Source organism: Rissa tridactyla, chromosome 10 (genome assembly GCF_028500815.1).
Source record: "Rissa tridactyla isolate bRisTri1 chromosome 10, bRisTri1.patW.cur.20221130, whole genome shotgun sequence".
Lineage (NCBI taxonomy): Eukaryota > Metazoa > Chordata > Aves > Charadriiformes > Laridae > Rissa > Rissa tridactyla.
The window spans coordinates 23,503,625-23,519,729 of NC_071475.1; the positions used below are offsets into that span (position 1 = coordinate 23,503,625).

Consider the following 16,105-nt stretch of genomic DNA (forward strand, 5'->3'; position numbering starts at 1 on the left):
GGAGTCATCCCATATTTGTTGTATTGGTCTGAAAAATGAAAGGTACGCTGGGAGAGAGGAGGAATGTTTTTTCACGTTTGAGTGTCCTCCTCCGCTATTGTATTGCAGCCCCACATACGGACCGAAAATCAAGACACACGTCGGTGTCCGGGAATGGATCGGAGAGCTTATGGACACTCTGTAGAGAGCTAAAACTCCCAGTTCTTGGAGAGGATAAAATAACAAGCACATACGCGCTGCAGGCGGGCCTGCTGGTGGAGACGGGGGAGAGACGCTCTGCAGTAACAGAAGGTTGTGCGTCATGTGTTGTTCCCAAGAAAAGCTTCTGTGTGTTCTTATCAATTTGAGTTGCACAAGGTTTCCTGTGCTGGTAGGATCGGGCGTGTGAGGTACTGCTAGGGAATTCTTTGTATCGGCAAGCACCAAATCAGCCGTGGGTGTGGGATGATATATACAACGTGTATTTTGGGGGTATAGGGAAAGGATGCAAACCAGTGTAGGAAACACAAAAATGAGGGTTACGTTTTCTGCTAAGGGTTTGGCTACCTGTTAATAATCGTAGGTAAGTGATGCAATTTTGATATCATCCTCTTTACCTCGTTTTTGGGGTTTTTTTTTGTACACACACAACCCTGGAAACTTTTCTCTCCGGTAAATACAGTCTCATCTTCTCCCAGAGATGTCAAACCTGTTTACAAAGGAGGCATCTTTCCTACCAAGAGTGTGATGCGGTGACTTTGCTAACAAAAACACGAGATCAAGGTAAGGAGTTACAGGAAGGCGAGAGCACCAGTAGTACATACAGTGTGCTACACTTAGAAATGTGATTTCTCTGCGACTTGCTTCTGACCTCGCAATTGAAAAGTACATCATATGTGCTATTGATGGATCTATAATTGTGTAATAGCAACAAAATGGAAAATTCAGTAATTTCCTACAGCTCCAAAGTATCAAAAGGAGCCTTTAGGGGTTTATAGCGTCACCTCTGGTATCACAAAGTTCTGAGAGCCTTCTTCAAACACCCGGAGTCCTTTACATCCAACTGCATCTCTTCATCACTTTGACTTAATCGTATGTCATTAAGTGTTTGTTTTCAGAGGAAGGATGCCCTTAATTTGTGTTCCAGATTAAAATCCCGCCTTTGAGGAATTATTGGTATGATTTCTAACCAGAAGAACGTGAATTGGGTTAGAAATTTAGGTCATTGCTGTGGTGACAACGATCTGAGATAACCATGAATTAAGGGAGAGTGTTTTGGAATTGAAACGAGCTTCATCATCTGAAGTGCTGCCGTGTGATAAAATTCCTGTACTCGGTTCAATTTTGGACGGTTTTGGAACGCTCAGGCCTGACTGGGACCGTACTCCTGTCGGTTGACAGCAACAGTGTTGGTCAGATTTGTCCAGCCCCGTCGAGGCGCGTCAGTCGCTGCGGCCGTGGTGTCGGCCTACCCACAGCGGAGTTGGGGAGCTGCTGCTGCGGGTGGTGTTAAGCTGGGGGCGCTGGGCTGGATTAGTTAATACGCTCGTTGTGGACGTTCACGGTGCGTATTTCCTGGTATCTGTTACAGTGATGAATGTAAAAAGGTTGTCAGAAATACTTATGCTGAATCTTAATTTGAATATGTGCGCCCTGACGGCAGTCTGTGACGCTTCTGTATTCAACAAACTGATTTTTAAGTGTGGTCAGTTAAAAACAGTTTTGTAATCCCCAAGATAGTTCATTAAGAGCCTTGTGTAATATGGTACGTGTCCACTATTTTCCTTTCCTAAGTAACTATGCACCCTTACAATAACTGCACCAAATGAGCCGCTTAAGAGCACATTTTAAGGATGTTTTCAGTTTAATTATCACTGTTGAAAGACATATCTCCATTAGGTTTGCGCATACATGGCAAAGAAAACTTAATCATTGACCGATTCATGTTTTATGTAGGTACTTTTGAGTATGCAAGCTAATTGTATTCAGGATAGTTGTCCTTTTGAAAAGGTCGAGAGGGAAACTCCTTCAAACCTGCTTAGGAATCCCAAGGCAGAACGGCTTCGTTTCCATGAATCGAGGCTCCGCGATCAAATAAGGAAGGGAGATTTCATGAATAATAATTCCCCAGCTCGCAACGCTTGTTCTCTTACGCTTCCTGCTCCTCGTACTCTTCCTGCTTCTTGGATGTATGTTTTCTTTAAGCGCCTCGGCTAGGTTATTAACGCGGACAGCCGTCGAGCACTTCCCTGGGTTAGCAGAGATGAAAAGATGTATTTGCCGTTGAGAGCTGTATTGTTCTGCGCTTGTGTGCGTTTCACTCCCGTTGTGTGGTTCTTCACCAACTAACAACAGAGCTCTTCTATCCCTGCGGACAAAGAACAAACTGTTGTCGGGGGCGGGGGGAGGAATATCCACAAAATCGTAAATCTTTCTCCTTCCCCTGTTTATTCTTCGTGCCATTCAAGCCCATTTAGAGAACGACCAATTAACTCCAGACTCACGGCAGATTCGGACGGGCCAGATTTCTCCTATCTATAATGACACGGCCGGATTTCCAGGTACTCTCCAGTTGAATGCAGCATTTGGTTTTCCTTGCTCTTTAATTCAAAGTTCCTGAACTGATATTCCAGTTATCGAACAAAGCAGCACTTCAATTAATGCACTGATCACCAGCGATATTGTAAAATATAGGGAAGATGTGTACCAAATTCATTTCGTTGCGCATCCAGTTCTTTATTATGGTGAGTAAAACTGTTCAAAGATATTTGTCCTTCAATATTTAATCTGCTAGCTGTACATTGCCCATCACTGCATACTGAAATATACAGGAAGCAGGAGTCTTACAGATTACTTTTCTATGGCAAAAACATGCTGCAAAAGTAATAATTTGTAAAATAACTCTAATCAGTGAAGAAAGCACACTTTTGACTATCATATGGTATCCGCTAAGTAAAAAACCAATACAAACTTGGGGGGGAAAATTCCAAAATTAAACGTTAGATCTGAATTATTTGATCATAATATAGTGCTGTAATTAACGTCCGTACTGTGTGTACTTCGTTGCTTTTTATGTCTCATCAATTCGTGACGTGTGGAATTTAGAAGAACTAAAAGCAGTGGCTCGGTTACCCCCCCCAAAATCGCTTTTATATTGACAAGTCGTAAGTTTGAAAGTAAATTATGTTAATCGGTTTACTTTGATATCTCGTGCCGGTGTCTGAATTGCATAAAAATTCTATTTTGTGCTAAGTGGAAGGTCTGCAGAGAAACTGTGCATTTAATGCTAATTATACATGGCTAGGATCAGGTACCGCACGGGCTTGTGTTCTTCCAGAAATAACGCATATACAAGAAGTGAGTTAAAAAAAAAAAAAAATTAACCCTGCCACATTCCGGCAAGTTCTAAAAGGTGAAGTTGGTACAATGAAACTTGGCGACATCTTTTGTGATACTTCTGCTTACTTCCTCGTAAAACTTTCTCTGTTTTCGCCGTCTGAGGGGGGAGTTTGGCCTGGGAAATATCAACGGCCGCAAGATGTATCTGTATCATCTGCGCCGTGTTAACGCTTGCTGTTATCAAGAGGAGTCAGGGAAAGGCACAGCCTGGGGATGGTGGTTTTGTTTCCTTTATTGGTGCCCCTCTCAGCCTCGACAATGGCGTGAGGTCCCGCAGCAGGGAAGAACCTGGTCTGGCCCAGACAGAACATGCAATACCATCGCTAGCGCTGGGCCGTGTTCCTTACCCGATGCAAAACAAGATAAAAGCTGGATTTTTTTTTTTTTTTATCAGTCACGAATGAATCGAGCACGAGGAACAGGGTGATTCCAAAACCAGGGAAACATTTACCACTCAAACAGCTGAAGAAAGGAGCAGCGATAAAAAGGAAATCTCGAAAAGGGAACGCGAAATGGCTTCGCCGGGCTCTGAAAAACAAGTGAGCGGTCTTTACGTTTGCCTAGATGGTTTTCTGGATTTTTGAGCTCTCTGGCCTTTCGGGGGGAAGGAATAATGTAAACGCCAAAAAGAGCTGGACAAAAAGTAAGCTTTGTATCCTGTCTCTGAGAATCAGACGATGTGTGTCATGATAGTTTTTACAGTCATAGTCTACAGTCTTGCACTGACTGAAATCAAATTTGACAGTAACACAATATAGAGGTTTAACTGACAGCACACACAGCACATTTGCTAGTCGTAACGCCACAGTTTAATGACTGACGCATGTGGGAAGCTAATTCGGATTTTTTTTTTTTTTTTTTTTTTTGAATGGGGTAAATGAGCATCCAGTTAATACCAATCATGAATTCAAGCCATGTGACAAAATTGATGCTACATACCCTGTTCTTGTTTTGCATATTCTGCAAATCGGGCTGCAGGAAAAGCGCCGGTTTGTACACACATCCGGAGAGAAAGTTCATTCCGCTTTCTGACACATCCACCCATCGCAGCTGAATGTGTCCAGCTTGCTGCTCTTGTGTCCACAAACTAATCACCCTTTCTCTGTTAAATAGCCTAAGAATTACAAATTGTATGCCTGTTTTGAGAAAAAGTACAGGTTGAACAAGCAGACGTAGTATAAATAAAATATTTATATAAAAATAGTCTCTTACAAAATATACTCTCTTATCCTATGGTGGATTTTTCCAAAAGATGGAAGTTTGTCTGGATTTTCTTATTTTTAGGCATATTCCAAACAGGATTTTATTAACGCTTCTTTCTTTAATGGAAGAAAAAAAACCAACAAACCAACCTGGTAAAGATTTGCAACCCCTACCGCTTGACTTTTGTTCCAGACAACTAGCAGCAAACAGGAAAAAAAAACACAAACCAAAACAAAACCAAAAAAAAAACCCCAACAAAACAAAACAAAAAAAACCAAAACAAAACCAAAAAAACCCCCAAAACCAACAGTGTGTGTTTGTGTATGTACATATATATATAAAGATGCCAGCTTTTGTACTTAAACGTCTAGTACTGTAGAACATATCCTGCAAGTCCAACTAACAGAAACATCCTAGTTAAGAATAATATATACAGCTCCAGTTTTTCCTTGCTGTTCCTACAAAATTATTCCACAAAGAAAGCCAGCTATCTACTTTAATTGCAGAATAGTTCCAAAACCGTTGGTCGAGTTCTTTTTAATTAAATAAATTAATATTAGTTTTATCTGAATAAATTGTTAAATATTGCTATTATTATGCCCAAGTGTCCCAAATCCCTGTGCTAAAATCTGCAGCGCGCGCGCACACACACACAAAATAGGCAGGTAAAGCGGTGTCTACAGAAAACTCCCCACAGTTCTACTCGCCGTCGCGAACGGTACGAAGGAAGGGGAAAGATGGGCAAGACCAGGAGAAGCTTTTCGCAAGCGGAGAAGCCCGGATCCGCGTCATCCACACGCTGACGCGGGCGAGTCCCGGGGCGCACTGTCCATCCCGTCCTGCGCAAAGCCCTTTTTGGAGGATTTCTCCCCTCCCCCTCCCCGCTCCTTATGCCGCTGGAGTTTTTGACCATCTTTTTTCCAAACCGAGAGTTAGTTGCCGCGCTCAGCGCTTTCTTCTCTGGCGGGCGGCGCTTCACAAGGCAGGCAGTGCTTCTTGCTTTAGAGGCGCGGATTAGCCCAGATGATCTTTTTCTCTCCGTTTTTTTTTTTGGGTGTCAGGCGGCTCGGGGTGGGGTTTGTTTGTTTTTGTTTGTTGGCTGATTTTCGTTAAGAGTCTGAAATGGGGATCCACGCGGGCGGTGAAACACGAGAAGACGAGAGAGGGCTCCGCTCATCAGCATTTCTTCTGGGAGAGCAGGTCTTTCCTACAGTCCGGCGTAGGTACGTCGAGTGCATGTGCAAATGTATTCCTGGCCAGGGACGTGTCACCCTGCCCAGCCACCTCCTCACTTACAGGTATATACTTCTGTTCTTTCACTGCACGTGTTGCATTTCACATAGCAGCACCAATGAAATTTGCAGTTGCACTGCCACACTCGCGAGTACTGGTGCGTGTTGTAACCTCGGCCGCAGCACATCAGGTCGCAGCCGTTGGACTGCTGGGCTGTCTTGTTGCACATCCTTCCCTGCGTTCCCACGCTGCCGGTGACAGGGTCTTCTTCACAATAATTGGGGGATTTTTCTATGTACACTAAATCTGTATCCATGGGTTTGCGATAGGAAAGCGGCTTCTTTATTTTGAGGAAGGTTGGACGCTTGTTACGACTCGCTCTCACCGGTTCGACTTGAACGGCTTCGTTGTATTTGTCCTTAAGGATGTAGCCCAGCTCCCGGAATTTAGGCAGGGTTGTCCAGCACGTTTTAGTGGTACAGGATCCCGAGACCCCGTGGCACTTGCACTCTAACTTCATGTTTTCTTCCAGAATCTGTATTTGGAAGAACAAAGAATGATGCGTTAATATAAGCCGGTCTCTTCAGAAAACCAGGGTTATTTGACGCGTGCTGAACGACAGTCACGGGTGGGTTTGCTCTCCAGCATGAGGTGCCACCAGACATAAGCCTGGTTCCCACCAAAGCTGTGGGCTTTGCGTGCCTGGTGGTGCTGTTGTCCCAGGGAGCAGACGCCCACCAGTGTCACCCGAGTTCTGCCTGCAAAGCTGACTCCCCATTTGCGCTTGGAGTTAAGCGGGGAAGGTAACTTTGCCTAATTTCACAGCCCACGGCCCAAAGGTAAAATGGGACCCCCCCTTAACCACAGCTTCTCTCCGCTTTCGTTTGCAATATGATCGCACATCCGTGCTTCGGATGTGTCAGTTGCAATTTTTTGGCATATGGCAGTGAAATTAGGACCTGGCAGAAACTCACACCTTTACACGAAATGCCGCGTGCAGAACGCTTTGAAAGTTCAACGGTAAGTACTAGAACTTGATTTTTGTCAACAGAGGTTCAAAACTGAGCGCCATTTCAGTTCTTGCCCCTGAAAATGACATCAGCTGGTGCAAGATGTGAACAAGCAGATAAACTCTGTCAACGCATGTCCTCCTGTTGGTCTCACCTGTTCTAATTGTTGCGAGTTAATGCTCCAATTTGGAAATCTAAGTATTATTTTGATATACCATAGTCTTAATTTCTTCACGCGTCCTGGAAGGTTTGAAGTGTTTTGCCCCCTCTCATGTGGGTAAAGGAGCATGCAGAATGCCCCAGCTACTTTGCAAGAAAACTAGGGCTGTCTTAGAGCATAAAAGATGAGAGTAAAGATGAAGAATTGGTTCCGTGTTTTGCCGTAAATTCCTGTTAAAAATTTTCTGCTTCTTTAGTACCGTAAAAGCGTCTCCAACACCTCAGCATCATGGCTTGCCCCACCCTGTCTCATCTTCTCTTGTTTGTAGGGGTCTCTCCCGCTTACGCCTGAGTTGTCACTACTTTCCTTTTGAAGATAACAAGCTTCATCTTCCCTTCAACCTCCACATCCCTTGAAACTTTATCCTTGTGTCTTCTCCCTCCCACTGTTTGTCTACCAACCCAGGCTTTGCCAAATAGAACTGGAGACCAGCTTAGTCCCTGCTGTTGGTCCCGAGCCCTGTAACTGACCTCGCTTAGCAGCTACATCGGGTTAATGCTAGAAAACGTACCTAATTCCAGCAATTAATTTCCCCCTGGTCTTTGCTTGAAAGAGAACAGAGTAATTTTGATGATTAAATTCTGCCTAACCCGGCAGATACCAGCAGTGGAAGGCACAGCCCAGAGGGATTATCTGGGTTCAGGGAGTGGCCACATAATTTTTCCCCTGAGAAACCCCAGCTGATCCGTGCAGCTCCGAACCTGGGCAGCCTGGACGGAGGTCAGCGGTAGGGAAATTGGAATTAACCCTTTGCTATACCCCCCCCCCCCCCACCATGGCCCTTCGGTTTTGGATGTTTGGAAGACTTACCACGCAGACAGCGTCACCGGCTGCTGCTGACGATGGCAGCCTGCGCTGAAGGGACCGAGTCCAGCTGGAGGCCAGACGTGTGTGTTGGGACCTGGAGTCTAAAAGCTCAGTGTCAGCTGGGGGTGGCAAGGAGAAAGCGCCCATCCTGGGTTGTGGAGCCAGCAGATAAGCAGTGCGCTAACACCGGCCGGCATAGCTCCGTCCTCTCCTTGGCAGCCTCAAAACAAGTAATTTAAAGACTGCACGTAGCAGCTTATCATTCTCGTACCTTTTGGTCTTGGGGCTCTTCCCGTGTCACCCAGGCACAGTAATCGCTGTTGCCCAACCTCAGGAGAGTTTGTAGCCGCATCTTTACTCGGCGTTCTTCATCTGCCCCTTCGCAGTCAGTTATTTCAAAGGCATCGAAATAGCTTTATCTTTATTTTAGTCTACGAGTGAAGGGTCAGCACGTGTGGTCTGAGAACAGGATTAAAACCCCTAGAAAGTACAGGGCCGAGGTTTTGATTTTGACTCGGCATATATTAGGTCGCCTTTTATGCTACTGTTTTTAAACTAGGTTTTCAGGCACGCTATCTAATGACTGCCTCACAACCCAGATGTGAGAAACTTTTATATTCAGATCTACATCTTAACTTGCAGTTCTGCTCAAGCTTTGGCTTACGATTTGCATTATCTTGTTATCTTGAGTTTCCCTCTCAGCCACTGCATACTTCTTTTATTGCTCACTCATTCATAAGGTAGTACCCTTAGAAGACAGATGAGGAGACTGAAAAGGAGTTATAGCGCAGAACCGGAAAAATAACATAAATTCCTTTAGCCTCATTTGTACCTTTTTAAAAGCTCTCTTTTTTAATTTGAAACTAGCCAGGGATACGTTTCTCAGCCTTAATTCAACCCCTGCCCTTGTTCAAGTAGCTGGCCTTGTATCCTGGTACGATGTTCAAACTTGCAACAAAATTCTTCTAACTCGCCTTCCATCAGGATCCGCCAAATTGACTTGAAACATTTATACAAAATACATCATGGCTTAGTGTCATCTATCCAGGTAGGGCTTTTTTTATTCCTGCAGTGTAGTTGAATAGCCTAAATTGCCCTTTGGTTTATTTCATTAACATCCCATTTGCAGCCAGCGACCTCTGAGAGCGTGAGCAGCTCCACTGGAAAGAGCTGAGCAAGTGGCTGGAGCAGTTTAGCAAGAGGGTGGCCTCGTGTCCTGTGCTGGTCTCCTGCCCCGGGTGACACGATGCCAACCAGAACGAGCTTCTGGTTTTCTGGTCTCCGCTAAGGCTGGGCAGGAGCAGTTAGGATAAAAAGGTCTGGTTTTGTCTGAACGTGAGAAGTTTGAGCAATCCTGGTTGAGCCCAAATTCTAGGGGTGCTTCTTAGATGACCAAAACTGCTTGGAGGGGGACAGAGGAGGCAGAGGGATGAGAAAGAGCTTTGTCTGTTAATGCTGGTCTCATTTTTTCTGTAGATAGCACTTCCTAAGATTTACTGGCTAACCCTCCCTTTTCTCTTCGCACTTGTAGGGGGTGGCGTTTCCGATGCGCTCTGCTAAAATCGCTCCAACGCGTCTGCCTAATTTGGGTCCACCGCACACTGCAACTGAACTTTCCCTTCCCGTCCCGCCTTTTCTAGCCCAGCCTCTCCACCGTTCGCTCACAAACCCTTTTGTTGGTTCTCCCCTGGTATCTATATATCCTCCTCGCGGGCGCTGGCTTTCGGCGCGGTGTTCTGCAAATTCAGCCAGAGACGAATTGACTCTATAGCTTTTCGAAAATGGGCTACCTGTAGCTTGAACTGTCTGTCCTCGGCAAAAGCAAAAGCCTGCAATGGTGATTTGATAGTTTCATTGTACTGTGATATCAGGTGCTTGGCCTGTTTGTTTTGCATTAAAATATGTGGACAGTGGTATTTTAATACCGTTGCATTATTCTAGTAGCCTCTGATAAATCAGTGCCTTTCTAAATTCAAGAAGAGAATCGAAAAGAGAAGGAAGAAAATAAAATAGGGGATTCCCTGGGTAGGGGCAGGAGTCCTCTGTCTTTCCCTTGGTTTCCATGAGCTGAAATAAGTGCTCTACCCCTTAAAAACTCGGTCTGTGTTAAAAACAGAAAGTGTTCTTCACCTTTCAAGATCAGGATTTGTTTCTTTGAAGGTATTAGCCAGCGGCTCACACTTTTTACATTAGATTGAAACTTTCTGTATGTTATAGACTGACTTTTCCTAAGACGTTAAGAGCCTGAAGGGCACAAAATTTAAATCCTAGATCCTCTGTTTCTTACCAAATGACCATATCCAGCTCCGTCAGTCATGGAAAGTAAATCTGTATGCACCAGTGAATGCTCTGAACTGGATTAAATGCGAACAAAGAGCTGGAGTTCTTTTAGCTTTGTCCACTTTTTCTTTGAGCTCCTACAGTAAACTGTCAGTACTTGTTTTTCTCTCTCCCTCTCCCCCTTGCCATTAGCCTCTGGGAAATAGTTTGTGTGAAGCGAACTCGCGCTGGCTCTCTCCATTGATGTTATCTTCAGATATAGTACCTTTGGGCACTGCCATAAGGAACTTAACATGTTTTTTCTTCGCCTTTAGTTTTGCAGAGAATGCGTAGGGTGCGTCATGCGAGGGTGGCAAGCTGTAGCTCAGGAGAACCCTGCAGCCCAGGAGCTGCCTGGGCTGGTGCCAGCGCTGTGGTCCTGCAGCGGGCAGGGCGCCTGGTGGTGGGACCCCGCCTGAGCCCACGGTCCTGGTTTCCCGCGAAACCAGCAGAAAGGGCCGGCTGGCGCGACTGGAGCGGCTGTTGCTGCCCTGCAGGCGCGTTGGAGGTGGGACGGTTGCTCGGGTCCGGGCAGACGGAGAGGTTGTTGTGCGGCTGGTGTGCTCAGAAACTCTGGTCTCCCTAGTGCAGTGGTTTGTCTCGGCTCAGTGTCTCTGTTAGCCGAGTTAGTCAGTGGTCTGTACCTCCCTGGGCTTCCAGCATCTGAAGCCAGCTGACTTTCCCAAACGCAGTCTGGGAGCCCACGTGCCCACTTACGTGGGGTCAGGTATGGCACAGCCCTGGGTTTGGTCACCAGAACACTAAAACACTCAATGCCAAAGCTGTCCTGAAGGACTTACAACGTGAAATACAGCGACCATCGCACCTCCGGTGCATTCCCTTACAGCAGTGGGATTTCCCGTGGAAAGGCAGTCCTGCCTCCCAGTCAGTACGCTCCCAACACCGGGCGGCCTGAGGCCAGGGACCCTGGGCTGCACCATCAGAAATAGCTCAGGCTCCAGTCTACCTGCGAAGCGGATGCAATTAGTGAGACAACAGACACTGATTCCTACCCCGGCAAGGCCATAATCTCTCCTAATTTTGTCTGACACCAGATCATCTGGGTCAGGAAATACCTGTCTCCTACAAGTGCCTGCACATATACTCGCACTGTAGGTCAAAGAAAACACAACTATTGGCAAAACAGGAGGGATTTTTTTTTTTTTTTTTTCACTCCGGAGAAGAGCACAGCAGGGCTTGGAGAGCGGTCACAGCATTTCTGTGGGCTGGAGAGGCCCATGGACAGATGCAAACCTGCCCCTTTCAGCTTGCGGCAGAGGAGGATTTATGATTTCGGCTACTTTAAGAGGCAATTGTAGCTGGAAGACAAAGCTCCGCAAACTTCAGGAATGGTGTTAGAATGGTGGGTTTTGCTTGTGAAGAAGGAGAAGAAGGATTCATTAAGTAAAAATATTGTTTTAAGCTAATATAATGAGGCTATGTCATATTTAGTCTTTCAACAAATGAACTTATTTGAGAACCAAACCATAGCTAGTGCAACCGGCAGCGAGGCGTGGAGTGAGGCCGGGCATTGCAGAGGGCAGTGGACGTGAGATGGATTTGACAAGCAGCTAAAGGTCTATGTCTAGTTAAAATGACTGTGAAATGACTCCGCCACTTGTTTTATTCAAGTGCGACAGTGATCTCAAAAAGACGCTACTGTTTAAGTAACTAGTAGGACTGTCTTAACACCAGAGCTCTGGAACTTGAGGGAAGTGGCAATAATATTTGGTGCTTTTTCACTAGAAAACAAAAACGAGCAGGAGAGAGCATAAAAGAAGAAACTCCGCTGTTAAAGACAAACCCTATGAAATCTTTAAGAACTGGGAGAAAGAGCGTAATAAAAAGTACCCAAGTGCAAGTTTAAAGTTAGCAAAGGCATATTTAAACAGAAGAGGTTATTTCCCGTCATTGGATGTTCACTAACTGAGCTGCTGGAAAACACGTTCCGTAGAAACGTAACATCTCTTGCATTGATATCCTATGGCAAACTGACCGCCGGTGGGTTTGGAACTGGTTGTGTCCCCTATTAAGGGTGACTCATTGCAGACCGTCTTTCCTGTTTCAGTTGAACATATTTTGAAGACCTTATTGGGCCAAAAGATAGGTTTTTGCCTCATGTTTTTGTTGAGTAAATCTGTGCAAAAGAGTCATATCTGAAGTCGGTACCGAACAAATTCGGTACGCGGAACACTGTGAGCAATGACTAGCCCCCGCTACTCCGGGCAGGTTGAGCTACTTTTCTCCTTACAAGAAATTTTTTGTTTCGAATAAAAAATGGCTGGGAAATCACCACAGCATGTAACCTACATCAATCAAATCCCCACCGCCCTTTCCTCGGAATAGATGTCTAAAGAAAATCAGGCAACATGCTGGTCTGAGGGCTAATTATGAAGACAGGCAAGAGAATGCTGACAAATGACATAATACTGGAAACATCACAGATGGGTGGTATTTCCCGATACCACCATCCACCTTCGGTAGCGGATATCTGATTTTAAAGAGCAGAAACACTTTTTCCACATTCTAACTCATTTTACACATAAAAATGAGGACTTCAGAGATTTTGCGCTCTCGTGAGTTTAACCTTTTGTGTACTCTTTCTGACTTTTCTGTATGTCACCGCAAAGCAGGAGGTTCCTTATATTTCTTACATGCACGTTACGGAGTTCCCTGATACTTTTTACACTTTCCGCCCTGAAATATTAGTTACCCTTTACTTCAGCTTCATAACAAAGCTGACCATATGCAGCGATTCCTTTCTAAATGCAGCTTCGATTTTCCACAATCAAATGAATAAAGAAAAAAATATCAGTTCGTCTTTCCGTGCGGTCGCAGCTCTCGCGCGCTGTGGTCAGCCCACGCAAACTGAATGCGATGTTCTTCTCTTTCCCTGGGGAAGTTGCGTTGTGTGAATTAGAGGAGAGAAGACCTAGTGCCCTTCGTTCAATGCCCAGCACTGTGCAGAACAGCAAACGAACACACAAGTCTGAGAGCAAGGCCAGTAAGAGCTGAGAGGAATGCAGCAAAAAATGTTTTCTCCTACATATTTTTCTTGCTCTTCTGATAACCTTCGTGACTTGCCGTGTACTAAATCAATTTCCCACCACTGCGGGGACCAAAAGGCGAAAAAGCTGTAGGAAATAAATGTCACAGGATGATTTTCCGTAATTGTTATTTTTGAAGAATAGTTGGATTTAGGATGAAAAAGACATCGCTGTTTTTAAAAAAAAAAAAAAGAGATTTAACGAGACCGATTCTCACACAACCTAGTCATGCCCTTCTCAAATCAAACCATAAGGTATGGCCTTTGCCTTTTTTCAAACTGTAGGAACTGCTCGGTGAAATAAAACAAGCTGTCATAATCCTTCAGCCCTCTGTCACCGAGGGATCCTTCTAGGAGAACACCTTCTATCCCGCCGTAGCTGCTCCTCGGAATAAAATTCTGCCAAAACCTTCTCGGTTTTGCAAAAGTAGCTCTGAAAGTGGATTCCATGGACGTGGCTCAGAGTCTGTATCTTGCTTGCTCATTCCTCACTATTTTTCTCTGACAGCTCTGCAAATCTAATCATGGGCCATGAAAGTCAAATAAGGTTCTTAAGTTTTTATTTATCTTCATCAAGATACTGCTTGCAGAGATAGTGGGCGTGATGTGGCAACACCTGATGCTAATAGCTCAGTAAAATCCGATACGGATTTGAGAGGAATGATACACGCAGAAATCCGCACTGCCACGTCAGACCGTCCCTCCCCGGAGCAGGTCTCATGCCAGGTATTCTCTTCTCCCTCACCCCCTCCCTTTTCCATCATATCTGATAACAGCCGCAAGCTAGTCTGTGAGATTCCTTGCCTTTTTACGTCTCTCCTGAACACATTCCAGTTTTCCCCAGAGAGAAAGTACCTGCACCCTCGTCTCTCTCTCTCCAGTCATCAAAATGTAAATCGAAACCATTAATTCACGAGCTGGAACTGCAAGCTTCAGGTTGAGTTTCCCATACTCTTAAGGGATGTGGTTGGTGACAAAGTTTTCTGTGTAATATCAACTACTCAGCCTTCTTACCCGCCCTTCCTTCTCTTGGCAGGAAATCCTGTTATAAAAGTTTTTTCTCAACTACAAATTACCAAACTAAATGCTTAGGTAAATTTTGTATCAGGAAATAGACTGAAAGTGGGATGTTCCCACTGTCTGTTGGCAAATAGGCTGTGGGACGGGGGGTTCCTGGTGTGGGGCTTTTTGTTTTCTGAGTGGCTAGCGACAAAAGCTCAGTACGGAAAAGTTGGCTTGAGAGTTTGTTGGGGGGTTACTGCCGCGATGGCCTCTCGGGCCGCCTGTCCGTAAGACAGATGGGTTTTCTTTTTGTGGATTTTTCTATTTGAAAGTAAGGCAAATATTTTAACAGGAAAAAAAAAAATGGAAATAATTTGAAAACATAACTGTCAATGTGTTTGACGAACTACTTGTTTTTAAAAAAATAACTCTTGGGAGACCCATTATCACCTAGATTAGGCTGGCTCACTGCAGTGCCAAGTAAGTGTCATCGTATAGGAAGTTTCAAGATCAGTCATGAAAAAGAGCTCGGGAAAAATAGTTCTGAAAAAAATCTGGTTCCTTTTAATGTGCTTCCATCCAATATTATTGGAATATAGCTGAATTGTCTTAAAGCCATTCAACATGTTATTTTATATTCTGTATTTGTTTAAGTGAAAGTGTGATTTCCTAGCCCCTTACCGAAATGGGATTGGGAGATTAAGGGAAAATTTATCTAGGATCGTTATTTGCTGCTGTCCGAGCAAAACTGACACTGTGGATATGATGGATTTTAGCTTGTGAAATACTGAATAGTCTTGTTGTCTGGCCTACCTGGGCGCTTTGTACAACGAAGCTAAAATAGACTGGAAAGGGGGAGGGCGTTACAGAATTACCGACAGACTTGTTGGTTGTATTATCTAGTTCAGCCTCCTATCACTCCATAAGTTTTCTACAGTACGTATCTTCCTCTCCAAAAAGATACAGGGTAGCAGGTTCATGCCAGAAGCTAATAAAAGATGATGATCGAGGAGTTTTGAAAATGAAGAAACAACGTGGCGTTCACTGACGCTGAGACAATGTACAAAGAAAATGAGGCAGCAGTTTTTCTGGATTTGGACGTGTTACCAACCTAACGTTTGCTCTTAGATCGTTATCTACTTTCCTTGCATTCTGGTCACAAATTAAAAGGCACTCCAAAATACCGACGCTTCTAAAACAGGCCTCTCTAAAATCATAGAATCATAGAATTGCTGAGGTTGGAAGGGACCTTTAAGATCATCGGGTCCAACCTTTAACCTGCCCTGACAAAAGCCACTTCTAAACCATGTCCCTAAGTGCCCCATCTACCCTTTTTTTAAACACCTCCAGGGATGGTGAATCCACCACCTCCCTGGGCAGCCTGTTCCAATGTTTAATAACCTTTTCAGTGAAAAAATGTTTCCTAATATCCAATCTAAACCTCCCCTGACGTAACTTGAACCCGTTTCCTCTAGTCCTATCACTTGTCACCAGGGAGAAGAGGTCAGCCCCCACCTCTCTACAACCTCCTTTCAGGTGGTTGTAGAGGGTGATAAGGTCTCCTCTCAGCCTCCTCTTCTGTGCAGTATTTTGCTGTGTATTAAAAAGATGAGGAATCTCCATTGTTAAAAACGCCGTTTTCCCTAATCCCTACTTCATTCTGGGAGCTCAGCCCTGCGGTCAGCGTACGGATCAGAGTAACGAAGTCAATGAAATCTTAAGTGAGCGATGTCTGCCGGCCTGGACCTCTTTGAAGTCAATATAATTCTTCTAGCATCCTGCGTCCAGCATGTCTGGTTTTAGTTTTGACCTTGGGACAGTGATCATCATCCATTCTCTGGGCTTCTAAATGTCAATGCATCAAGCTATTATTAAGATGGAGGATGG

The 16,105-nt window shown here is 44.8% G+C and overlaps 1 protein-coding gene across 1 annotated transcript in view; it reads right to left on the bottom strand.

The window, feature by feature from the left end:
• Positions 1-4,883: 4,883 nt before the first annotated feature.
• Positions 4,884-16,105, bottom strand: part of WNT7A (Wnt family member 7A) — a 37,491-nt gene continuing 26,269 nt past the window's right edge. Inside the window, exon 4 of the mRNA XM_054216207.1 lies at positions 4,884-6,349. Within this exon, the coding sequence (XP_054072182.1) occupies positions 5,870-6,349 (480 nt within the window). The 3' untranslated portion in view covers positions 4,884-5,869. The remainder of the gene's footprint in view (positions 6,350-16,105) is intronic.